Below are 27,609 nucleotides of genomic sequence, written 5' to 3'. Positions count from 1 at the left end.
ACATGATTTCATGTTTGTCTTTGAATGGGTATCAGTTTAAGTAGCGACGGCTCAATCCTAAATTTGAACCATATTCATGCAGAGAAAAGGGGCATTCAATTACAATGGGCATTGCCTCAACCCCTTAATCAGTCACTATTTCTTATTCCATCTTTTTATTTATGAGTTTATGGGATGTGAGTATCACAAGCTAGACTAGCATTTATTGCCCATTTTCCCTTGAGAAGGTGGTGGTGAGCTGTCTCCTTGAACCACTTTAGTCCCTGTTATAGAATCATAGTATCCCTACCTGCAGAAGGAGGCCATTCGGCCCATCGAGTCTGAACTCACCACAATCCCACTCAGGCCCTATCCCCACAACTCCATGCATTTATCCTGCAATCCCCTGGCACTGAGGGACAATTTAGCGTGGCCATTCAACCTAACCTTGGACTGTGGGAGGAAACCAGAACAACCGGAGGAAACCCACACAGACACGGGAAGAGTGTGCAGACTCCACACAGACAGTGACCGAAGGCTTGAATTGAACCCAAGTCCCTGGTGCTGCAAGGCAGCAGTGTTAACTACTGTGCCCCCGTGCCACACGCTTTTTTTATTCATTCGTGGGACATGGGCATCACCAGCTGGCCAGCACTTATTGTTTATCCCTAGTTGCCCGAGGGCAGTTGAGAGTCAACCACATTGCTGTGGCTCTGGAGTCACATGGAGGCCAGACCAGGTAAGAATGGCAGATTTCCTTCCCGAAAAGACATTAGTGAACCCAGATAAACTTTCCGTAGGAACATCCATGGGGTATTTCAGGGTTTTGACCAGGCGATAGTGAAGGAATGGTGGAATAGTTTCAACTCAGACTGGTATGTGGCTTGGCGGGGAGCTTCCAAGTGGTGATATTGCCATGCATCTGCTGAACTTGTCCTTATAGATGGTCAAGGTCACAACTTTGGAAGATGCTGTCAAAGGAGCCTTGGTGAGTTGCTACACTGCATCTTGCAGAACCATCTCATTAGCTGATTCTATTTTAGCTACTATTTTACAATCAACAATTTATTCAGATAACAATGAAAGCATAACTGATATATAGCAGCTAATAAAGGACAAATTTTTGTGAATATTAAATATCCTATTTATTTAAATTCATATTCCAATATAAAGTGTGACCTGAAATTTAAAAGCCAGAGAACAAAGTTTCATTTCATTGAATTGCTCTTTGGGTGGCAATATGTATTATCTGGCAGAGGTTCACCAACTGTGAAGCAGTTATACTGCAACAATGCCCAACACATCAACTTCACTCAATCATCAGCAAAGTGATGGAAGGTGTTGTCGACTATCTGATCAAGCAGCCTTTACATAGCAATGGCTTGCTCTCTGGTGCTCAGTTTCAGTTCCCCCAGGCCCACTCATCTCCAGACCTCATTACAATCTCGGTCCAAACCTGGGCAAAAGATCTGAATTAAGGACATGAGGTGAGAGTGATTACCCGTAACATCAAAGTAGCATTTGACTGACTGTGGCATGATGGAGCCCTGGCAAAACTGCAATCATTGGAAATAAGGGGGAAATCAACTGGTTGGAGTCAGAACAAAGGAAGGTGGTTGTGGTTGTTGGAGGTTAATCACCTCAGTCCTAGGACATAGCTGCAGGAGTTCCTCAGAACACTGTCCTAGGCCCAAATATCTTCAGCTACTTCGCCAAGGTCACAGCTTTGTGACCAAGATAACTTCCTCTCCATTGAAGGTCACAAGGGACCATTTGTTGATGGTTGCACATATTCAGTATCATGCACAACTCCTTGGAGCCACAGCAATATGGTTGACTCTCAGCTGCTCTCGGGCAACTAGGGATGTCCATGTCCATATGCAACAAGACCCAGACAATATACACTCTTGGGCTGATAAAGTGGCAAGTAACATTCTCACCACACCAGTGCCAGCAATGATCATTCCCAGAAGATAAAAAGCTAACCATCTCCCCATGAAATTTAATGGCACCAAGAATGCTAAATCCACTGCTATCAATATCCTAGGGTTACCATTGACCAGAAACTGAACTGGACTAGCCATATATAAACCATAGCTCAAAGAGCAGATCAGGGCTGGGAATTCTGTGGTGATTAAATCACTTCCTGATTTTACAAAGTAAAAATTGAAGTAAAGTTTATTTATTTATTACAAGTAGCCTTACATTAACACTGCAACAACGTTACTGTGAAATTTCCTTCATCGCCATTCTCCGGCACCTGTTGGGGTACATGGAGGGAAAATTTAGCATGGCCAATGCACCTAACCTGCACGTCTTTCAGACGGTGGGAGGAAACTGGAGCGCTCGGAGGAAATGCACGCAGACATGGGAGAATGTGCAAACTTCAGACAGACAGCGATCCAAGCCAGGAATTGAGTTTGGGTCCCTGGCACTGTGAGGCAGCAGTGCTAACCACTGTCTCACTGTGCTGCCATCTATCTGTCGACCATCTGCAAGGCACAAACAAGGAGTGTGAATCTCTACAGTACAGAAGAAGGCCATTCAGCCCATTGAGCCTGCATCAACAACAATCCTGCCCAGACTCTATTACCCTAACTCAATGTATTTGTCCTATTTCCTCTGACACTAAGGGACAATGGAGCATGGGTCAATCAACCTAATCTACACACCTTTGGACTGTGGGAGAAAACCAGAGCACCCAGAGAAACCCACACAGGCACAAGGAGAACATGCAAACTCCACCCAGTCAGTCGCCCGAGGCCAGAATTGAACCCAGGTCCCTGACGCTGTGAGGCAGCAGTGCTAACCACTGTGCCACTGTGCTGTGAAGAGCATTCAATCACCCATGTGATGGAATACTCTCCATTTGCCTGGATGAGTGCAGCTCCAACAACACTCAAGAAACTTGACACCATCCAGGATGAAGCAACCCGTTTGATCAGCATGTCATCCACCTCTTCTAACATTACTCTGTCTATCACCAGGACACAGTGGCTGCAGTGTGCACCATCTACAAGATGTACTGCAGCAACACACCAAGGTTCTTTCAACTGCACCTTCCAAACCTGTAAGTGCTTCCAGCAACTTAGACAAGGGCAGCAGATACATTGCAACAGCACCTTCTGCAAGTTCCTCTCCAAGCCACTCACCATCCTGACTTTGGACTAATTCCTTTACTGTTGCTAGATCAAAAACCTGAAACTTCCTGCTGAATAGCACCTTGGGTATACCTAGACCACCTGCAGCCATTCAAGAAAGAGGCTCGTCAGCATTTTCTGAAGGGCAGTTAGGGATGGGCAACAAATACTGGCCTTGCCAGTGATGCTCACATTCCATGAAAGAACGAAAAAATTCCATGATTTTCTATCTGTGCCTTTCAGGAGCCGCATGTGTACAATTTCCCATTCTGTACTCTAAGTAGGCAAGACTTACAGCTGAGAATGCACAAGTGAAAATTTACATTAAGATTACCCTCGTGGAAACTAAAACTAATTGCCCTATCGTTTATACTAATTATGGTTATCAACTTGGAAATATGTTGCCATTCCTTCTCTGTCACTGGGTCAAAACACTGGAACTCCCTCCTTAACAGCATGGTGGGTATGCTTATACCACATTGACTGCAGTGGTTCAAGAAAACAGATCATCACACCATCTTAGAACCATAGACAATTACAGCTCAGAAACAGGCCTTTTGGCCCTTCTTGTCTGTGCCGAACCATTTTTTGCCTAGTCCCACTGACCTGCACTTGGACCATATCCCTCCACACCCCTCTCATCCATGAACCAGTCTAAGTTTTTCTTAAATCTTCTCAAGGTTAATTGGGAGTGGACAGTAAATGATGGTCTGGCCAGTTTTATTCACATGGGACATGGGCATCGCTGGCTGGCCAGCATTTATTGCCCATCCCTAGTTGCCGTTGAGAAGATGTTGGTGAGCCTCCCTCTTTAATCGCTGTAGTCCATGTGCTGTGAGTTGACACACAATACCATTAGGGAGGGAATTCCAGGATATTAACCCAGCGACTGCAAAGTAATGGTGATAGATTTCCAAAGCAGGATGGTATGTAGCTTAGAGGGGAACTTGCAGGTGGTAGTGTTCTCATGTATCAAGTGGTTGTGAATTTGGAAGGTATTGCCCAAGGATCTTTGGTGAATCGCTGCAATGCATCTTGTAGACGGTACACACTGCTGCTACTGACCGCCAGTGGTGGAGGGAGTGGATGTCTGTAGATGTGGTGCCAGTCAAGCAGGCTGCTTTGTCCTGGATGATGTCAAGCTTCTTAAATGTTGGAGCTGCATCCATCCAGGCAAGTGGGAAATATTCCACCACACTCAGTACAACAATACCTCATTGCCTTCTCTCCAATATGTATGATTATGATATGTGTCAATGGTTGTAGATAAACAGACAATAACAATGATTTGCATATATATAATGTCTTGAATGAAATGAAACATCCCAAGATGCTTAATAGGAGTGTTATAGAAATGCAGGAAACATGGCACAGATACAGAGCACTTGATCAGAGTACTTTACTGTGCTTGATTCTTTAGAAATTGGCCAGCATGTGCTTGAAATACAAGGTAACGTAATATTAAATTTTCAGTAATCCCATTGAGAAAGACAAGGAATGGATAAAGCCATACAAGCCACCTGGAATGAATCACGGATTACTAGATGAGAATCTCTGTGTAATGTAACTTAATGAGTTACATAACGCACTTCTTATTTTAGAATGTCACCACTGTTGTAAAGAAGTGCACCAGTCACAAAATTGCAAATTAAATCATTTATTTCTCTAATAAGTTCACGGAGACAGAAGTCCCATCACCAAAGTTCCTTTGTTCACTCAATCTCACCACACCATGCAGAGTGCCCACAGTGTGCTATCTGCACCAGGAGTGCACAGGGACTGACATGGGACATGAGGCTCCTTGATTGGGCCATCAATTAGCTCTATTCAAGCTGGTCAACCTCAATTGCCTGATTAAAGTCATCAAAAATTTCTAATTCTCATTTCGAAACTGTGAAAGTTTCTCTCACAACAATGTCTTCTGAATGAAGCAACATTTTTTTGTCAACGTCCCAGAAAAAAGCTTCCTTTAATCCTTCGTCAACGTAACTTCAGCTCAGATCTTGAATGACATTGTGTTCATTTTATTGAAACTGATTTAGCAATAAAAGAATTTGAGTTGGTGGGAAGTAAATCAAAGGCTGCAGTTTACTCCTGGGCTTTATAAGACATCTATAAATTACTAAAAGTTTTGCTTTCTTGTCTTCTGATGCCTTTGGAATCCCTGGAGTTAAAGTACAATATTATTACTCAATCCTCAACCACCTGCAATTCTATATATTAAACTTATATTGTGTGCTACCTGATTAAATCATTGAATTTAGAAGATATAGACATAGAATCCTACAGTGCAGAAGGAGGCCATTCAGCCCATCGGGTCTGCACTGATCAAAATCCCACCCAGGCCCTATCCTCGTAACCCCATGCATTTACCCTAGCTAGTCCCTCTGACACTAAGGGGGAATTTAGCATTTCCAATCCACGTAACCCGCACATCTTTGGACTGTGGGAGGAAACTAGAGCACACACAGGAAGAATGTTCAAACTCCACACAGACATTGACCCAGGAATCGAACCCAGGTCCGTGGCGCTGTGAGGTAGCAGTGCTAACCACTGTGCCACCGTGCTGCATTTAGGCATGTCGTAACTACAGAAGCAAGTATGCATTCTCATTGTAACTTTCATAGAGTTAGAAGGAATAAACAGTTCCAAACTAGGCCATTCAGTCCAACTAGCCTGTGCTGGTAAAAGAATAAAAAGCTTTACAGGGACTCAGCAGCTCAGGCAGCATCTGCGGACCTGCCGAGTTTCTCCCGCTTTTCTTGCTCTTACTTCAGGTTTCCAGCACCTGCGGTGTTTTGCCTCTGCCTAGCCTGTGCTAGTGTTTATAATCATCAAGAGCGTCCTCCCATTCACATCCTGATCCAGCATATCCTTTTCTCACCTTTCCTCTTATATGTTCATCTCATTATCTTCTATCAGTTTCCAGGCTGTGGTAGTGAGTTTCATGTTCTAACTCAGATAAAGAATTTCCTCCTTATTTCCCCATTGGATATGAACAGATGGGGAAGCGATCTAAACAGGATAACGTGATCGGCGCAGGGTTTGAGGGCCAAATGGCCTGTTCCTGTGCTGTACTGTTCTTCGTTCTTTGATGTATGAGTCCAATCCATTGAAACTTCCCCTTCCCGGAAGGAGGCAGTGGCTTCTGGTTCCACTGGCAAGGCCAACATGACTGTTCGCCGTTCGTGAGGAGCAGGCGTTTTCCTCGCCAGACAGAACCTCTCCCCACGAGGCCACAAAGGGCAGTGAGCCCAGATGATTGAGCGCGCCGGGCTCTCTAAACATCTGGAAATCAACGCTTAAATATATTTAAATAAATTATTCAGCCTCTCACCCAATTCTGGCGAGAGACTGACCGCGTCGGAAATCCGGGTGTCGTAAAATCGTGAGGGCTGACAAACCGGGCACAATCCTGATTTCTCCGCTCTCGCGTAATTTTACCGTTCGCTCCATCCATCGGTGGCCGGGGAAAGCCAGTAAAATTCTACCCGCAGTGTTGCGGTTATCGGTAGGGTGAGGAGAAAGATCAGCTTAATATGTGATAGGACCATTCTCACGTACGTATCCTTCAAGACTCAGCCAACTTCATCAGTGATACGACCAGACAGGCCATTCTTGGTGATATTATAATCCCTGCACCCAGAGTACATTCTGGAATTTTGCTACCTTCAGTGCTGATTCCAAATGCTGTTTAACAGGGAGGAGTACTTATTCATCAGTTGACTGAACTGTAGGTATGAACAAGCAGAAAGTTTCTTTCTTCATGTTTGACCTGATACAATGAGACTTCATGGCGTCAGGAGTCAATGTTGAACCCCTCGAGGGTAACTTCCCTTTAACTGTGATGATGCTTTATAATAGATATGAGGAGGAATTTCTTCAGCAGAGGGTGGTGAATCTGTGGAATTCATTGCTACAGAGGGTTGTGGAGGCCGGGTCATTAAGTATATTAAGACAGAGATAGATATGTTCTTGGTTGGTAAAGGGGATCAAAGGTTATGGGGAAAAGATGGGAGAATTGGGTTGAGAAACTTATCAGCCGTGATTGAGTGATAGAACAGACTCAATGGGCTGAAAGGCCTATTTCTGCTCCTATATCTTATGGCCTATGGAATGCCTCGCACCACTTCTGATGAGTCTGTCCAGCTATTAGGGCAAGAAATACACAGGGATGGTGATGGAGTCAGCGCTATTGGTTGTTAGGTATAAATATGACAGGCTGCTGCTCGTAACCTGGTGCAGTGGGGAACTGATGTTTGATGTCAGAGATATGCACTGGAATTAATACTCCACAGTACGTGGGGGAATCTCAAATTGGTTCCTCCAACTTCCCAACTGACCTGCTCACTGAGGGTCAAGTCAGTTAAAATTCTACCCAATGGTTTGCCTGGTCTCCTTATGTGCTTTCAATTTGTACGGCTGTGCAAATTCAGAGCTTGCTACAGAATCCCAAAGAACCCCAACAGTACAGGAGGCCATTCAGCCCATCAAGTCTGTACCAACCACCTAGGCCCTACTCCCGTAACCCCATGCATTTACCCTCTAATACCCCTGACATTAAGGTCAATTTAGCATGGACATTCCACCTAACCCACATATATTGACACTGTGGGAGGAAACTGGAGCACCCGGAGGAAACCCATGCAGACACAGGGAGAAGGTGCTCAGGCAGTGACCGAGGGGCTGAAATTGAACCTGGGACCCTGGCACTGTGAGGCAGCAGTGCTAACCACTGTGCCACCATGCTGCCCCAGAGTGAGTAATGAACATATCCTGAAAGAATGGTCAATGGACTAGTTGCTGAGCTTGGCAGTTATCCCTTTCTAGTCATTTTGTAGGTTCTCATTCTGCCTTTTGGGGGCAATTCTCCCAGCCTGCTGAGGTCTTTTGCAGCAGAATGGGCTGGAAGACTCAAGCGCAGGCCATTTAGCGAGCTTCTCACTGGGCGTCACAGCCTTCGCGACTCTCTGGCTGCCAGATTTCCGGTGTCGTCAGCCCCGCACCAGAAATCGGCATGGAGCAATATTAACTCCAGCGGAGTTTATAATAGAAAAGAAAAAAACTACAGCACAAACAGGCCCTTCAGCCCACAAGTTGCGCTGATGATAGCCATACATCCTAGGCTTACCTATAACCCTCAATTCTATTAAGTCCCATGTATTCATCAAGAAGTCTCTTAAAATACCCTATCAAATTTGCCTCCACCACCACTGACGGCAGCCAATTCCACTCACTCACCACCCTCTGAGTGAAAAACTTATGCCTGATATCTCCTCTGTACCTACTCCCCAGCACCTTAAACCTGTGTCCTCTCATAGCAATCATTCCAGCCCTTGGAAAAAGCCTCTGAGAATCCACCCAATCTATACCTCTCAACATCTTATACACCTCTATCAGGTCACCACTCATCCTTCATCTCTCCAAGGAGAAAAGACCGAGCTCCCACAGCCTATCCTCATAAGGCATGCCACCCAATCCAGGCAACATCCTTGTAAATCTCCTCTGCACCCTTTCAATAGCTTTCCACTTAAGAACATAAGAAATAGGAGCAGGAGTAGGCCATCTAGCCCTTCGAGCCTGCCCCGCCATTCAATAAGATCATGGCTGATCTGTCGTGTCTCAGTTCCACATTCCCGCCCTCTCCCCATAACCCTTAATCCCCTTGCCTATCAAAAACCTATCAACCCGCGTCTTAAATATATTTAGCGAGGCAGCCTCCACCACTTCAACGGGCAGCGAATTCCAGAGATTCACCACCCTTTGAGTGAAGAAGTTCCTCCTCAACTCCGTTCTAAACTGCCCCCCCTTTATCTTGAGGCTGTGCCCTCTAGTCCTAGTCTTGTTAGGAGCTGGCGGTCCGACCCCACTGGAGTCAAGGGGGACCATCGAGGCATTAATGTGCTCATTTGCAGATCATGTATTCCCTTTGCAGAAACTATCAATCAGGCTTTGAGTATTTGTAAAAAATTCAGTTAGGAACAATGGAGGCACTTGAAATGCATTCAAGCATGAAGGGAAAAGTAAATAAGCACATCTGACTGGTGGCTAAGTAAATCCATCAGACTGTCCATGAAAGCCTATTTTAAAGTTTTGCACTATAAAATTGAATGAGATCAATGGTCTTCAGTGGAATGGAGAGAGTTTCAAAGGTTTCAGCTTGCTAAGAAGAATCAGAGAGCACAGCTTTGGAGAAGGGAACCCTCACACTCCCCATTTAAATTGACATATTTTCTCTGTGAGAGGACTTCAAAGGTCTCTGCTCACATCTGCAGCTTCTGACAGAGAGAAGGGGAAATTCCTGCTGCAGAATGGAGTGCTGCATGGGGGCATGGAGATTAAAGTGACCAGGCCACTTCACCATTTTCACAGCTGACAGGCAGGAATGAAGAGGTTGATCACACAGAGCTGCCTGAAATCACTGTGCCACGGGTGACCTTGACATCTGTCAGGGCTAGAAGGGGCAATCCAGCCGTAAAACCTCCATCCTGGGTGAAATCAACCACTTACCCCCCGCTAGAGCCCTCCCAACCCCCATGGAACTTGGGGGAATCCTTCCTCTCCAGCCTGTCAGTGGCACTGGGGCAAATGGCCACTAGACTTCCATCATCAAGCTTCCTCAGAACCCAAGATGTCAATGCCAGGTTGTCAATGCCAGGGGGCAATGCACTGCTGGCACTGCCAAGGTGTATGGCCTGAAGGGGGCTTGAGTAGGGTCTCGGGGGGGGGAGGGAGGCTAACAGAGTTTGAGGGGGATGAGACTGAGTGAGGGTTTGAGAGGGACGGGGACTAAAGGTGTCTGGTGTGGGGGTGGGGAATTTGGTGCTGAAGGGAGGACTTGGGTCAGGTCACCTTCACACCTGCATTGTGTTGTGGGGGGGGAGTGACCTATTATTTAAATAGTGGGGGGGGAGGATGCCCTCTTTGCTGAGGGGTTGGTGCTGCTTCCCTGGACCCTCGGGGTCCAGACCGCCAGGCCCATGCAGATGATTACCAACACTAAAGCTCACTTGGTGCATTTCCCACTGAAGAGGCAGGTGAATGGCGTGGGTGGGGTGCGGGTGGGGGATGGGGGTGTGTGGTGGGGGATGGGGGGTGCAATAAGGTGAACGGGCCATCACACCCAGGAATTGTATTAGCTGGTTTGCATAGTAATCGGGCTGAAACTCGATCAGGGCCGGCAGGGCGAATCGGGTGAATCCTGGTAGCCCCCCCCATATCCGGCGGCAATCCTTATTTTAGCCCCAACCCCTGATTCAGTGGCCATCGGGATTCCAGCCATTGGTGAACCGGGCTGGTGAATCCAGCCCCCAAAAAAAAAATTTTGGCAGAATTCTGTCCCATTTATTTCCCCTTCTCCTCCGAATGCAAACTGGATAAGGTATATCTATTACACTGAGGCTTCAAATGATTCATCCACAGCTTTCAATCCTTTACTCTTTGAACCCTCATGATGATATGATGAACAGTGCATGCCACAATATTGCTGTCTATTTTAAATGCTGTCACGGAAAAAAAACACGTTAATTGGAGCACAGTTCAGAGAGAGCGCAACTGCTGACATAACCTGCCACCAATTTATGAGCATTGAGGCAACAGAACAGCGAGGATTGAAACTAAAGTCATTCTAATGTTGTTGGTAATGTTGTGCAATCAATTGAACTAAAGGCTTTTGTTTGGAAATTGGGAAAACAGCTCTGCATTACTATCTAAACAAACATATCTGTCTGAACAAAAGCGGCATTCAACTCTAATGTTTGTGTGAAAAATTCAGGGGGCACTGAGATCTTAGAAGCTTAACTTCACATCATCCCTGATTTAAAATTCACTATATAAAAAGAACAAAGAAAATTACAGCAAAAGAACAAGCCCTTCGGCCCTCCAAGCCTGCACCGACCATGCTGCCCGATTTAACTAAACCCCTTACTTTTCTGGGGACCGTATCCCTCTATTCCCATCCTATTCGCATATTTGTCCGGATGCCCCTTAAAAGTCACTATTGTATCCACTTCCGTTCCTCCCCCAGCAGTGAGTTCCAGGCACCCTCTGTGTGAAAGACTTGCCTTGTCCATCTCCTTTAAACCTTGCCCCTCGCACCTGAAACCTATGGCCCTCTCGTGATTGACTCTTCCGCCCTGGGAGAGAGTGTTGGTGCTCAGAGATGAAGTTCTTATTCTGCGTGGGGCTGTGTGCCGTGTCCTGTAGCGCCGCTGATTTAATATTTGATATTGAAACGATGTTTAGCACTTGCATTAAAACTCCGCCAAAATTAAAGCAAATTACTGCGGATGCTGGAATCTGAAACCAAGAGAGAAAATTGCTGGAAAATCTCAGCAAGTCTGGCAGCATCTGTAAGGAGATAAAAGAGCTGGTGTTTCGAATCCAGCTCTTGTCAAAGCTCTGCCACACCATTCTGAGCCACGCTGGAAAATGGCCGGCGAGAGTCCAGCTAATTCTGGAGTCCATTGCTGAGCGTGTTTCATTACCCTGCAACGTCAGATATAATCATTGCTGTTTGATTTTAGAGCCCTTGCAGCAATCAAGAGTTGATTACTGGGAAATAACACAGAATTATATCTGTAGGAGAGATTGATTGATACATTTATGCCTGAATGAATTAAATGTTGTGAAATTGTAGTCATCGCTGCGTTAAAAGCGACTGTCATCCTGAAAAGAGATCACAGCCAGTGGGCACTTAAAATGATAGTGCAACACGGAGACGAGTTATCAATTAACCCTTAGGTCACTTCAGAGATATTAAGAACTTGACACAGCACTCTCTCAACGACAAACAACTTCTTCATTTAATTGCATCTATGGCGTGTTGCACTATCACAACTGACAACAGAATAATCACAGACAGAACCACGAAAGCCATCCTTCTGGGTTCGGGTGGGAGAAGTACGGAACCACCAGCAAAAAGGCTGCCGTTTAATGTATAGAGGTGTCGGTTTTCATTTTTGGTGTGCGTTGGACGAGAGTTGACAAGGCCCCCCTTTCATTGGGAAATCAGCAACTGGCAATGCTTGGAGGCTGCCTGTCGTTTTGGGGCAGGGGGATTTCATCATGAGAAAGAATGAAGTATTTATTCTTTTTTATCCGTTCGTGGGACATGGGCGGCACTGGCTGGCCAGCATCTAGTGCCCATCCGAGTTGCCTGAGGGCAGTTGAGGGTCAACCACATTGCTGTGGCTCTGGAGTCGCACGCAGGCCAGACCGAGTGAGGACGGCAGATTTCCTTCCCCAAAGGACATTAGTGAACCGGATGGGTCTTTCCAACAATCGACATGAATGAATAAACAAAAAAAATGTAAAGAGTTTACCAAGTTACAAGAAGTTGAGTTGGGGACCATTTGTTTATAAGGTTTCAATGTCCGTGAAGATAGCGAATGAAAGCTCATCATGGTGCCTTGCTTCCAGCTTTACCTGACTGCAAATGGCCGCTTCCTGTCGCGTACCCTGTTTGCGGGTGAGCTGCAGGCAGTGTTGATTGACATGAAAATTGCGCTGGGGTCCTGGCGATGTCATAAGATGCTTATTATCATTATTAATTATATCACTAGGGTTTCAGGCAGGAGCACTTGCTGCCTAAATCCAGGCCTTCCTGGAAATTGCAACACAGAGGCCTCTGGTGGTAAGTCAGTGACTTTGTTTTGTTATGATTTTCACTGCTGCCTCATTCAGACTGAAGAGCAGTCCCATAGCAACAAAACATCCATTAATTTAATAGCATTGCTTCGTCTTATTCAGTACAGTTCTCCCTCTGCACTTAACGAGTGTTGCTGATTAGTTTCTCTCTTTCCTGCTCATTTAAAGCTCTTTCTCGCAGTCTGACGTAGGTCGTTGATAAATCTGTTAGGCCTCTGTCCTGCTTGGTTTCCTTCTCTGGTGTCTCAAGAGTACAGGCATAAGGTTTGATCTGATTTGATGTATTATTGTCACCTGTATTGGTGTACAGTGGAAAGTATTGTTTCTTGCGCACTTTACTGACAAAGCATACCGTTCATAGCGAAGGAAAGAAGAAGGTGCAGAATGTAGTGTCACAGTCGTAGCTAGGGAGTAGAGAAAGATCAACTTAATGCAAAGTAGATCCATTCGAAAGTCTGATAACAGCAGGGAAGAAACTGTTCTTGAGTTGACTGGTATGTGATCTCAGACCTTTGTATCTTTTCCCTGACAGAAGAAGGTGAAGAGAGAATGTCCAGGGTGCATGGGGTCCTTAATTATGCTGGCTCTTTTGCGAGGCAGCAGGAAGTGTAGGCAGAGTTGATAGATGGGAGGCTGGTTTGTGTGATGGGTTGGGCTACATTCACGACTTTTTGTAGTTTCTTGCAGTCTTGGGCAGAGCAGGAGCCATACCAAACTGTAATACAACCTGAGAGAATGCTTTCTATGGTGCATCTGTAAAAGTTGGTGAGAGTCGTAGCTGACATGCCAAATTTCCTTAGTCTTCTGAGAAAGTAGAAGCATTGGTGGGCTTTAAATAAAAAGTTTTTTTATTAGTCACAAGTAGTCTTACATTAACACTGCAATGAATGTACTGTGAAATTCCCCCAGTCGCCACACTCTGGCGCCTGTTCGGGTATACTGAGGGAGAATTTGGCATGGCCAATCCACCAAACCTGTACATCTTTGGACTGTGGGAGGAAACCAGAGCACCCGGAGGATACCCACATAGACACGGGGAGAACGTGAAAACTCCACACATACAGTGCCCCAAGCTGGGAATCGAACCCGGGTCTCTAGCACTGTGAGGCAGTAGTGCTAACCATTTTGCCACCATGCCATCCTTTCTTAGCTATAGTGTTGGCATGGGGGGGAACAAGGAAAGGTTGTTGATGATCTTGGTGCCTAAAAACTTGAAGCTTTTGACCATCTTTGTCCCCTTTGATGTAGACTGGGGCATGTTCTCCACTGCATTTCCTGAAGTTGATGACAATCTCCTTCGTTTTGTTGACATTGAGGGAGAGATTATTGTCATCACACCAGATCATCAGATTCTCTGTAATCTTGTCATAATGGAGCCCAACCCAAACAAGCTCCAGAGGTAATTGGAAGTCTCTCAGAGAAGGGCTCGCTGCACTAGCCCCAAGATGTTACCAATGGTGATAGTGAACATTTGCTCTTATTGTGCTACAAAAATAATAAGACTTAGTGTTATTCTGCACTTTATCTGATCCCACAGCAATGTAACTGTAAGAAATAGGAACAGGTGTAGGCCGTTCAGCCCTTCGATCCTGCTCCACTATTCAGTAGGATCATGGCTGAATTCCCCCACGTCCACTTTCTCGCCCTTTCCCCATAACTCCTAATTCCCAATGAATTACTTTGAAATGGTGTCCATGTTGTGATGGAAGCAAGTTGTCAGATGGTGGTACTGGGAACTACTTCTTTATCCCTCCAGTTTTCAACTCTTCTGAATCGGAAGCATTGACTTACTAATTTCCTGGGCTCTGGCAGTACTTTGCTTAAGTTACGTTGTTCACTTAAGTATGTCATATGTGAGTTCATGGAGCAAGTATTGGCAGGCTGTTGTACTATGGGGAGTAGGAGGGGGAGAATACAGATTATATTACGATATATATTACAACCTTAGAGCTCAGAATGTTTGACAGATCTCATTGAAACCTACAGAATACTGAAACGCCTGGATGGAGTGGATGTGGGGAAGACATTTCCATGGCAGTTGAGACTAGGATCCGAGGGCACAGCCTCAGAATAAAGGGACGACCCTTTAGGACTGAGATGAGGAGGAGGAGGAGGAATTCCTTCAGACAGAGGGTGATGAATCAATGGAATTCAGAGGGCTGTGGAGGCCAGATCATTGAGTATATTTAAGACAGAGATAGATAGGTTCTTGATTGGTAAAGGGATCGAAGAATACAGGGAAAAGGAGGGAGAATGGGATTGAGAAACTTATTAGTGATGTTTGAATAGTGGAGCAGACTCAATGGGCTGAATGGCCCATTTCTGCTCCTATATCTTATGTTCTTATGGCCACTGTTCTAATGCATGAAACGTGGCATTAACGTTTAACGTTCAAAAAAAACTGGAGTGATAATTTGCCTCTTTCTTCTGCCAAGTACAACTAATGCTCCTGTAAAGAGTCATTTTACAGGCACTTGAGTGTGCGTTTATATCCTTCAGTAGCTTAGGAGAGCTGCCTCTCACCTTTTGAGAAGTGAGTGGCCATCATCTTGCAAATCCCCTGAGGGAACTGGGAATTGAAATTCACAGGTCGAAATAGGACAGATTGCAACAGTGAGTCACAGAGCTGGCATTCAGCTTTAACTGTGTGACATGATAATTTTTATATTGATAAACAAACCTGAAGAAGGGCCCATTGTGGGGAAAAAATATTCAGATTAATTCATTTTTTTATTCCCATCTCTGCAGCAATTTGTCAGCCCAATTTTGATTTTGTTTGCAGAAATAGTATTCATCTTATTTCTTCTTGACGTGATTTGATTTCATTTTTTTTTACAAAGAAGCACTCGAGTTGCTGGCAAGAATTGGTTACCTCCCGACTCCTCGTCCACACATTGGATGGAACTTAATGTTTGAGACGGGGTTCTCACCGAGGAGTCTGAGAACTGGAGGGGGCACCGTGTTGCCCCCACCCTGGTGAAGGACTGCTGGAATGAAATGCCCATCAGGCATGGCAGTGGCCAGTGTTGAGTCATCCCCTGCATCAAGGTTCCCAGGGACTCCCCAAGAGTTCTGGAAAGCCCATCAATGACTCTACTTTCTCAGAAGACCAAGGAAATTTGGCATGTCCGCTATGACGCTCACGAACTTTGACAGATGCACCATAGAAAGCATTCTTTCTGGTTGTGTCACAGCTTGGTATGGCTCCTGCTCTGTCCAAGGCTGCAAGAAACCTCAAAGGGTCATGAACAAAGCCCATTCCATCACACAAACCAGCCTCCCATCCACTGACTCTGTCTACACTTCCCGCTGCCTCAGAAAAGTAGCCAGCATAATCAAGGACCCCATGCATCCCAAACATTATTTCCTCCACCTTCTTCCATCAGGAAAAAGATACAAAAGTCTGGAATCACGTACCAAGCAACTCAAGAAAGCTCCTTCCCTACCGTTATCAGATTTTTGAATGGACCGACCTCATATTAAGTTGATTGTTCTCTACACCATAGCTATGATTCTAACAATACATTCTGCACCCTCTACTTTCTTTTCCGATGTACGGTATGCTTTGTCTGTATAGCATGCAAGAAACAATAGTTTTCACTGTGCCCCAATACATGTCACAATAATAAATCAGATCAATCAGAGACCAGCAGCTATCCACTGCCATTGGAGCCACCTGGCCCATTGGCAGCTGCCAGCGATGAACCCACCTGTGACCTAAGGTCAGGGACCTCGGGGTCCTTGTGCACGAGTCGCAAAAACCCAGCTTGCAGGTGCAGCAGGTGGTCAGGAAGGCTAATGGGATGCTGGCCTTCATAGCGAGGGGGATTGAATATAAAAGTAGGGAGGTCTTGCTGCAACTGTACAGGGCACTGGTGAGGCCGCAGCTGGAGTACTGTGTGCAGTTTTGGTCGCTGCACTTACACAAGGATATTTTGGCCTTGGAGGGAGTGCAGAGGAGGTTTACTAGGCTGATTCCGGAGTTGAGGGGGTTGAACGATGAGGAGAGGCTGAATAAACTAGGCTTGTACTCGTTTGAGTTTAGAAGAATGAGGGGAGATCTCATTGAGACATATAAGATGATGAATGGGATGGATAGGATAGAGGTGGAGAGACTCTTCCCGCTCAGAAAGGACAGTAGGACTAGGGGGCACAGCCTCAAGATAAAGGGAGGGCGGTTTAGAACGGAGTTGAGGAGGAACTTCTTCACTCAAAGGGTGGTGAATCTCTGGAATTCTCTGCCCGTTGAAGTGGTGGAGGCTGCCTCGTTAAATATATTTAAGACGCGGTTTGATAGATTTTTGATAGACAAGGGGATTAAGGGTTATGGGGAGAGGGCGGGAATGTGGAACTGAGACACGACAGATCAGCCATGATCTTATTGAATGGTGGGGCAGGCTCGAGGGGCTAGATGGCCTACTCCTGCTCCTATTTCTTATGCTCTTATGTTGTTATTATGAGAGATCCCAGGTTAAAGGTGAGTAAGGGGTTATGGATAGGGGTTGGCAGGAAGGGTAGGAGTGCGGCTCCCAAAAGCCCCCCACCTTCCCAAGATCAGGTTCTCCCCACAGGCATGGAGTGAATTTGAACAAGAGACCCTCACCGGGAGCCTACAAGCAAAGTCAACAGGTTTTGCTTGTTGGTCTTTCTGTGTGTGATTCCCTACCCAGCTTCTTGTAGAATATGGGGGGAGACAGTGGTGTAGTGGTATTGTCACTGGACTAGTAATCCAGACACCCAGATAATGCTCTGGGGACCTGGGCTTGAATCCCACCAGGGCAGATGGTGAAGTTTAAATTCAATGAAAATTTGGCAGTAAAAGTCTAATGATGACCATGAAACCATTGTCGATAGCTATAAAAACCCATCTGGTTCATGAATGTCCTTTCGGAAGGGGAATCAGCCATCCTTACCTAGTCTAGCCTAGATGTGACTCCAGATCTACAGCAAAGTGTTTGTCTCTTAGGGTTGCTCTCAGGGATGGGTGATAAATGCTGGCCCTACCAGCGACGCTTACATCCCATGACTGAATAAAAAATAAAGTCTCTAAAGTGTACATTCATCTCCAATTTACCGGCCTCAGTTAGCACTTAGACAGCAAGAACTCCCATCCGATCAAATACCTCTCACGGTGAGTCTCCAAATTCACCGCCGGGACCAGTATTGGGTGCGGGGACTTTAAATTCCATCCATTGACATTGCCTAAGCCTTTAGTCTCCGGGAACTGCAGGCTTCACAAGTGGGAGAAAATAAACTGAAGGCCTTTAGCTGGATTAAAACAACCTCTTGTCAAGAAAACAAGTTGGTTTTGTGAAGAACTAAAGTACTGCACGATAAATTCAACACAAACATATCAGGAAGAATCTAACTCTATGGAGACAAGTGATAACATGTGTGTGAGGAGAAAGATGGTATCCTATTAATAGCCTCTTAATATATTAGGCCATCATGGGAAAGAGTGTGGGCATGTCTGTGTATTCTCCTTCGGCACTTAACCAGTTACCTATCAGCCAGCAGTTTTTAATCAGGACATGCTTCTCCTACTTTGGTGAAGATTGGAATCCCTTATGAAAGATTATTATGGAAAAGATCAATGAGACTTAAAGTAAAAAAGGTTTCACTATTCTTTGATACTTCAGAAGAGATAAATTCTGCTGCTCTATCTCCCTTGTATTTGGCACTGCGATACTATCTCTCCTATATGGTTATTACAGTCCTGTCAATGGGCTGGCTTTGCAATATTGGCTGGATTACTCTTTCTGTCCTTTAAGCTTCTCATGTGAATCTTGTGCTCATTAAGAAAGGGATAATGCTCAGGGCTATCAAGCTTAGTGTTTGACCCCGGGTCAAGTAAAAGAAGGACAAAAAAGGAAGACAAATAAACAAATAGAAAGCAGGATTGATTGGTTTGCATTTGTGTAGCACCTTCTGTGATAGGTTCAGGCCATCTCTTAGTGTATTACAATAAAGGTAGTCACAAATAAAAATGGGAAATACTCAGCAAATATGGTGGCACCTGGGAGGGCAGAAAAACAGCTAATGTTTCAGATCAGTACTGGGAAATGTGGTGGACAAGTTCTAAGAACATAACATAGGGGCAACAGTAGGCCATTCAGCCCCTCATTGAATCATCATAGAATCCCTACTGTGCAGAATGAGGCCATGTGGCCCATCGTGTCTGTACCAACCACAATCCTACCCAGGCCCTATCCCTGTAATCCCACATATTTACCCTGCCAATCTCCCTAATGTTAGGGTCAATTTAGCATGGCCAATCAACCTAACCTGCACTTCTTTGGACTGTGGGAGGAAACCAGAGCATCCAGAGGAAACCCACGCAGACACGGGGAGAAAGTGCAAACTCCACACAGACAGTCACTCGGTTCCAGAATTGAATCTGGGTCCCTGACACCATGAGGCAGCAGTGCTAACCGCTGTGCCACCAAGTCAGCTCTGCCACTCAATGCGATCTTGGGCTGTTCTTCTGTCTCAAGCAATTTTAAAGACCAACGTTGTCAGCTTAGGTGTCCTTATTTTCCAGATTTTCCCCCGTGGCAGGTTTTCCGGCAGCAGAGGCGGCTTACCATTGGCTGCCAGTGTGCTATTTGTGCCATTTGCCAACTGCATCACCGGGGAATCCCTAGCCGTGGGCAGGGGCTGGGTCACCTTTGGCGGGACCAGAAGATCCCACTGGCGGGAAGAGCCAGTAAATCCCCGGCTATGGCTTAATGGCATAGAAAACATTCAGAACCTGAGAACATCATCTCAATGGCAATTTGGCATGGTCAGCATGGGTTTGATGCCCAACTTGGGTCACTATCTGTGTGGAGTTTGCATATTCTCCCCGCTTTTGTGTGGGTTTCCTCTGGGTACTCCAGTTTCACCACAGCCTGAAAGATGCGCTGATTAGATGCATTGGCCATGCTAGAATCTCCCTCAGTGTACCCGAGTGTGGCAACTAGGGGATTGTCACATTAACTTCATTTCAGTGTTCATGCAATTGGGACTCACTGGGAGACCACCATGGTCAGCATGGACGGTTTGGGCCAAAGGCCCTGTTTCCATGCTATATGCTCTTTGACTCTAATACCCTTCAGTAAAGTGAAAAGTTTTAAAGTTTATTTATTGGTGTCACAAGTCGGCTTACATTAACACTACAATGAAGTTACTGTGAAAAATTCCCTAGTCGCCACACTCCTGTTCAGGCACAAGGATTGAGAATTTAGTACAGCCAATGCACCTAACCAGCACATCTTTGAACTGTGGGAAGAAACTAGAGCACCCGGAAGAAACCCACACAGACACGGGGAGAACGTGCAGACTTCACATGGAGAGTGTCCCAAGCCGGGAATCAATCCCGGATCCCTGGCAGCTGCGAGGCAGCAGCGTTGACCACTGTGCCACCGTGCAGACCCACTTCAAAGGTTAAAGGTGCATAGCTGCTCTGTAATTATTTATTCATCCAGTTGTGACTATGTGGTCTGACACTGAAACCTCACCTTAGCCATAATTCCACATGTTTTGGCAGGAAAATCTGGAATGGACCGGGGCAGGCAAAAGTCCTGCCAGAGAAGTGAGGTGACGGGGAGATGTCAAAGTCAAGTTGGATGTTTGCAGATACTTCAGCGTGACCTCACGGCGAAGAGCCGTTTTAGAAGGAGGGGAATGTAGGCAGCAGGCCACTGGGGAGAGAGGAATGTGTGCGGATTTGTGTGCTGAGTGGGAAATGGACAAAGAGAAAGCTGACGTGACTGTTGTCTGTTTTCTTTCAGTGTCCTGATTCGGCCTGTAAGCAGGATCTGCTGGCCTACCTGCAGCGGATTGCACTGTACTGTCACCAACTTAACATCTGCAGTAAAGTGAAGGCGGAAGTCCAGAACCTGGGAGGAGAGCTGATTGTATCTGGGGTAAGCAACAATCAAAGCAAAAGTAAAGTTTATTTACTAGTCTCGCAAGTAAGGCTTACATTAACACTGCAATGAAGTTACTGTGAATATCCCCAAGTCGCCACACTCCGACACCTGTTCGGGCTCACTGAGGGAAAATTTAGTACGGCCAATGCACCTCACCCGCATGTCTTTCGGACTGTGGGCAGAAACCGGAGCACCCTGAGGAAACTCACGCAGACATGGGGAGAACGTGCAAACTCCACACAGACAGCAACCCAAGGCTGGAATTGAACCCGGGTTCCTGGCGCTATGAGACAGCAGTGCTAACCACTGTGCCACCCTGCCACCCCCAATTAACTACAGCGTTCGCAATTTCCAACGGCATAAAGTCTCTGAATGCCACTTCTCTCTCGCTCCCTGACATGTGCTGTTGAATATTCACTCCTTAATAGCGTATTCTTCTGTTCACGCTTCATTAGGCAATGATGCTCCTTTTTTTGTTAATGTATATCTGTGACAGATAAAATATATACATATATATACATTTAGTGATTGCCGTGACCTCATTAAAAACCTGCCTGAGGAATATTAAACTATGGAAACTGAGGTTGTCTTGTATTTCATTCTGTGCCACCGCTGTGGGACTATACATTTTTTTCTCCTTCCAGTGATGAATGTTCTAGAACCGCACGAGCTCATATGTGACAAAATCTAAGAAACGCGATTTAAATCATTCTTGCAACAAAGAAAATGTGTTATTTATACTAATATGAGGTGCGCGAGTGCAGGACTCAGAGAACAATCAATGCTGCAGCACTGGAACGGCACAGCATAACTTAACAGCTACTTTGTTGAGGACTGCTGGAGGACAAAGGGATATTTCCAATGATCTGTCAGTGACACTGATGTTCAGCCTGCATTGCAAAATTTAAATTAACTTTCGGCCGATCTGTCCAGGGATCAGGGTGCAAAGTCAGCCCACGCTGATGGAATGTACACGTCTCTTCTTGGAAGAAAGAATAAGCTACCATTTATGTAGCGAATCTTAGGGCACCCTGCAGATTGGGCAGATACTTGAACATGAGAACATAAGAACATAAGAAATAGGAGCAGGAGTAGGCCATCTAGCCCATCGAGCCTGCCCCGTCATTCAAAAAGACCATGGCTGATCTGAAGTGGATCAGTTCCACTTTCCGGCTTTCTCCCCATAACCCTTAATTCCCTTGTCTACCAGAAATCTATCTACCCGTGACTTAAACATATTCACCGAGGTAACCTCCACCACTTCAACGGGCAGAGAATTCCAGAGATCCAGCATCCTTTGAGTGAAGAAGATCCTCCTCAACTCTGTTCTAAACTGCTCCCCCCCTTTATTTTGACGCTGTGCCCTTTCTAAGCGGGAAGAATCTCTCTACCTCTAAGCGGGAAGAATCTCCTTACCTTGAAGAGAACTTGTTTGCAGAGTTACGGAGAAAAGGGCGCCTCTTGTCAGCCAGTTTTTCGACAGCAGGAGGCAGCACGCCATTCACTCGTGCCGGGATCTTCTGGTACCGCCGCTGTCATTGGGATTTCCCATTGAAGCCACCCCACGCTGTTGGGGAACGAGCGATGGGTTTGTGCTGCCGGCGGGACCAATGAATCCACCGCCCGCGACCAGCTGGAGAATTCCAGTCCTGAACTGAGCAACTCTTTGAAAGGGGCAGCAAAGAATCGACAGGCTGAATTGCCTCCTTCTCTGCTGTCAAGCGTCATGATTTTAACAAAACACTTCCCAGGGCTTTTGATGTGTGCTTGCCAGAATGGGGGAATGTGGCTTTTTTACTATTCATTTGTGGGACATGGGCAATGCTGGCTGGCCAGCATTTATAGCCCATCCCTAATTGCCCTTGGCAGTTGAAAGTCAACCACACTGCTGTGGCTCTGGAGTCACATGTAGGCTAGACCAGGTAAGGACAGCAGATTTCCTTCCTTAGGGTGATATCAGATGGGTTTTTCTGACAATCGACAACGGTTTCATGGTCACCAGTAGATTCTTAATTCCAGATTTTTTTATTGAATTCAAATTCCACCATCTGCCGTGATGGGATTCAAACCCGGGTCCCCAGAACATTGGTTAAGCTTCTGGATCAATTGTCTAATGGTAATACCACTAGGCCAACGCCTCTCAATTGGCACATTGCTCAGTCTCACAAACATTGATGAGATAAATGACTGATTAATCTGATTTAGGGAGGGATAAGCATTGCTTGGCCATCAGGAGAGAACGCCCCGACGTATTTTTTGTACCACGGGATCTTTTACAGTTACCTGAGAGTAGTCAGGATCTCAGATTAACGTCTGTGCTAAGAGGTGGCATCTGCAGCACTGCCTCAATACTGCACTGAAGTATCAGAATCATGGAATCCCTACAGTGCAGAAGGAGGCCATTCAGCCCATAAAGCCTGCACCAACATCTGTCTCACCCAGGTCTTATCCCTGTAACTCCATATATTTAGCCTCCCAATCCTCCTGGCACTAAAGGGCAATTTAGCATGGCCAATCAACCTAACCCGCACATCTTTGGACCGTGGCAGGAAACCCACGCAGACACGGGGAGAATGTGCAAATTCCACAAACAGTCGGTGACCCAAGGCCCAAATTGAACCTAGGTCCCTGGCACTGTGAGGCAGCAATGCTAACCACTGTGCCACCACGCGCCCCCTATAAAGTCAGTCAAGACTATGAGCGCTTCACTGTGGAGCGTGGAGCTTGAACCCGCAACCATCTAAAAGGCAATCATGCTAGCCATCAAGCCAAGGCTGACACCCAGTGCTTCGTGTTAACACTGAGCGTTTTCTATGCAGTTCTTACTGGGCAGAGGAACACTGTGCAGGACTGTTCCTAGTTTGTCATCAGTTGGCACTAAATTTGGCAATCTCAGTGAAAGAAACCACAGGTTGGCTGGCGTTGGAAATGAAAAAGAAATATTGTATTCTGCGGAGGTGGAGGTGCATCTCATGGAGATGGAAACAGGGTGAGTTTCTTCACTGTAACCGTGCTACAGCTGACCTGGGAGCACTCAGTGCACTGGCTGATGAGCACTGAATCCTCAAACAGAATGCCTTCCATCCTTCAGCTCCAAGTGAAGGCGGAAATCACTTCTCTTACCAGACTGAATGCTTTTTCAATGTCAGCTTAAGCCTATTGTGGCAGACGGGCAGAATGCAGCCAAGTGCTTTTGTATGCAGCTCACATAAATGCAAATTTCAGCTGTAGACACACGTCTTCTCAAACTTACATACAGCTGGGACCTGCATTCACCCGAGGTGAATGCCAACAGCAACTTTAAACATTGGAGGCTTCTGTTTAGATCTTCTGGCACGAATCCTGTATTGTACTAATCAAAAGGACCACACTGCTCATCTGTGGCGCATGGCACAGGTGAAACCTCTCTGAAATTTGTCCTTTTGAATGTATTTGGTCTTCCGGTATTCTGACTGATGCTGGGATATGGCTCTGTGGGTGCCAACCGTCTTCGGGCAGTTGGTTCCAAATGGTCTTTCTTGGAGGGTGGATCCAGATATTGACTGTTGGCAGGCTGCTTTTACCCATGGAGGGCTTTGCAGCCTGTCTATCCTCATCCAAAGGCTGCACGGACAGGATGCTAGGCTGGGATTTTCCAGTCCCCTCTGCATCGGGTGATTTCAGCGACGGGAGTGGAAAATATTACGAAGAGGGCAAAGTCGCGTCAGTATTAGTGCGTGGTGTGGATTGTCCACACTCCACGCCAGTGACCGGGAATGTTTCCCAACATTCAATGTCAGGCACAGCATTTAAACGCATTGGCCACGATTTTCCAGCCTCTCCGCGCCTGACCTTGATTGCGCCAATCCCGGAAAAGTGCGTGCAAGACTAGAAAAGGGGTTTTGTGTCAAATGGTTTACAATCATCCTGGTCCCTTGCTACTGGCGCAAAATGGATCTCACCCAGAAAGGGCGCTGGGCTTTCAAATATGCTCAGTGCATTCCACGCCGAATTCTCCCAGATCCCGGAATCTTCCAACCCTCGGGCATAGTGTGAGCCCAGTGAGAATCACTATTGGTCTACACGAGTAGAGACCGAGTATGATGACCACACCAGAGGTCCTGAAGGCTGATGTCCCATAGAATAGAATCCCTACAGTACAGGAGGAGGCCATTCAGCCCATTGAGTCTATACTGACCTCAATCCCATCCATTCCCATAACCCTACACATTTACCCTGATGATCCCCCTGACACTAATGGTCAATTTAACATGGCCAGTCGAATTAATCTGCACATCTTTGGTGTGTGGGAGAAAACTGGAGCACCTGAATGAAACCCACGCAGACACGGGGAGAATGTGAAAACTCCAAACAGACAGTCACCCAAGGCCAGAATTGAACTGGGGTCCCTGGTGCTGTGAGGCAACAATGCTAATCACCGTGCCACCATGCTGCCCTGATGTCCATGGGGGGAGGGAGGGGGTCCCCCAGTGCACTGTAAGATTGGGGTATCCTTTCAAACAGGTGCCCAATCACTTTGCATCTGGGGTCCTTGAAATGCCCCTCCCTGAACCAGTGTGGAACTCACAAGAAATGATTAAGCGTAGGATGATTATGCTCCGGTCCATGCTGAACAGACAGGTCCTGATTGCACCAGTTTTCTTGCCGTTGTGACACTTCCGTCATTTTTTTGTGAAAATCCTGATCATTGACATATTGTTATCAGGCCCCCATGCCTGAATCATCTCTCAGGCAGAATCATCGAGGAAGCCTGTAGTAAATCTGTAAAAACTGGAGCTCTGCTCCAGGTTACTCCAGGGCAGCAAATGTCCTGTACCCAAGTTTCTCTTATCAATAAATACGTTTTGTTCCGAACAAAGTCTGAAATTTCTTGATGACACTGGAAAGCCACAACATAATAGGTCCCATTTGAATTCCTTAAGTTTTGATTTGATTTATTATTGTCACATGTATTAACATACAGAGAAAAGTATTGTATCCTGTGTGCTATACAGACAAAGCATACCATTCATAGCGAAGGAAAGGAGAGAGTGCAGAACATAGCATTACAGTCATAGCTAGGGTGTAGAGAAAGGTCAAGTCAATGCAAGGTAAGTCCATTCAAAAGTCTGACAGTAGCAGGGAAGAGGTTATTCTTGAATCGGTGGGTACGTGACCTCAGACTTTTATATCTTTTTCCCGACAGAAGAGAGAATGCCCGGGGTGCGCGGAGTCCTTATTTATGCTGGCTACTTTGTCAAGGCAGCAGGAAATGTAGATAGAGTCACTGGATGGGAGACCGGTTTGCGTGATGGATTGGGCTACATTCACAATCTTTTGTTGTTCCTTGCAGTCTTGGGCAGAGTAGGAGCCATACCAGGCTGTGGTACAACCAGAAAGAATGCTTTCTATGGTGCGTCTCTAAAAGTTGACGAGAAGTCATAGCTGACCTGCCAAATTTCCTTAGTCTTCTGAGAAATTAGAGGCGTTGGTGGGCTTTCTTAACTATAGTGTCGGCATGTGGGGGACAGGACATATTGTTGGTGTTCTGGACAACTAAAAACTTGCAGCACTTGGCCCTTTCTACTTCATCCCCATTGATGTAGACAGGGGCATGTTTCCTTTACACTTCCTGAAGTCAATGACAATTTCCTTTGTTTTGTTCATTGAGGGAGAGATTATTGTGGCTGCACCAGTTCACCAGATTCTCTATCTCATCCCTGTACTCTGTCTCGTCATTGTTTGAGATCCAACCAACATATAGTGGTGTTGTCAGCAAACTTGAAAATCGAATTGGAGTATAATTTGGCCACACAATCATTGGTGTACAAGAAGTATAGTAGGGGGCTGAGAACACAGTCTTGTGGGGCATTGGTGTTGAGGATGATCGTGGAGGAGGTGTTGTTGCCTCTCCTTACTGATTGTGGTCTGTGAGTTGGGAAGTTCAGGATCCAATCGCAGAGGGAAGTGCCAAGGCCCAGACCACAGAGTTTGGAAATGAGTTTCATGGGAATAATAGTGTTGAAGGCTGAGTTATAGTCATAAGAACATAAGAAATAGGAGCAGGAGTAGGCCAACTAGCCCTTCGAGCCTGCCCCACCATTCAATAAGATCATGGCTGATCTGTCGTGGCTCAGTTCCACATTCCCGCTCTCTCCCCATAACCCTTAATCCCTTCTCTTATCAAAAACCCATCAACCTGCGTCTTAAAAATATTTAGCGAGGCAGCCTCCACCACTTCAACGGGCAGAGAATTCCAGAGATTCACCACCCTTTGAGTGAAGAAGTTCCTCCTCAACTCCGTTCTAAACCGCCCCCCGCTTTATCTTGAGGCTGTGCCCCCTAGTCCTACTATCCTTTCTGAGCGGGAAGAGTCTCTCCACCTCTATCCTATCCATCCCATTCATCATCTTATATGTCTCAATGAGATCTCCCCTCATTCTTCTAAACTCTAACGAGTACAAGCTTAATTTATTCAGCCTCTCCTCATAGCTCAACCCCCTCAACTCCGGCATCAGCCTAGTAAACCTCCTCTGCACTCCCTCCAAGGCCAAAATATCCTTGCGTAAGTACGGCGCCCAAAACTGCACACAGTACTCCAGCTGCAGCCTCACCAATGCCCTATACAGCCGCATCAAGACCTCCCTACTTTTATATTCAATCCCCCTCACGATGAAGGCCAGCATCCCATTCGCCTTCCTGACCACCTGCTGCACCTGCAGGCTGGGTTTTTGCGACTCATGCACAAGGACCCCAAGGAGTCTGACATTGGTGTCCTTGTTGTCTAGGTGTTCCAGGGAGATGGCATCTGCTGTGGACTTGTTGCAGCAATAGGCAAACTAAGTGAACAATTAAGGACAATGCCATCCTGCCCCCACCACTCTGGGCATCGTCCTCTCCAGCAGCCTGTTCAATTAATTTGTAGCTCCAGCAAGTTTAACCCTGAAAGT

The 27,609-nt window shown here is 46.1% G+C and overlaps 1 protein-coding gene across 2 annotated transcripts in view; it reads left to right on the top strand.

The window, feature by feature from the left end:
• Positions 1-27,609, top strand: part of ctnna2 (catenin (cadherin-associated protein), alpha 2) — a 1,308,817-nt gene that overhangs the window by 1,237,626 nt on the left and 43,582 nt on the right. For both annotated transcript variants that reach the window (XM_080195424.1, XM_080195512.1), the window contains one exon: positions 20,540-20,674. In XM_080195424.1, the coding sequence (XP_080051550.1) occupies positions 20,540-20,674 (135 nt within the window). The remainder of the gene's footprint in view (positions 1-20,539; positions 20,675-27,609) is intronic.

Source organism: Carcharhinus amblyrhynchos, chromosome 1 (genome assembly GCF_965287045.1).
Source record: "Carcharhinus amblyrhynchos chromosome 1, sCarAmb.v2.hapA, whole genome shotgun sequence".
In the NCBI taxonomy this organism is placed as follows: domain Eukaryota; kingdom Metazoa; phylum Chordata; class Chondrichthyes; order Carcharhiniformes; family Carcharhinidae; genus Carcharhinus; species Carcharhinus amblyrhynchos.
The sequence above is the reverse complement of the archived record's forward strand: the minus strand, read 5'-3'. Positions and strand labels throughout refer to the sequence as shown.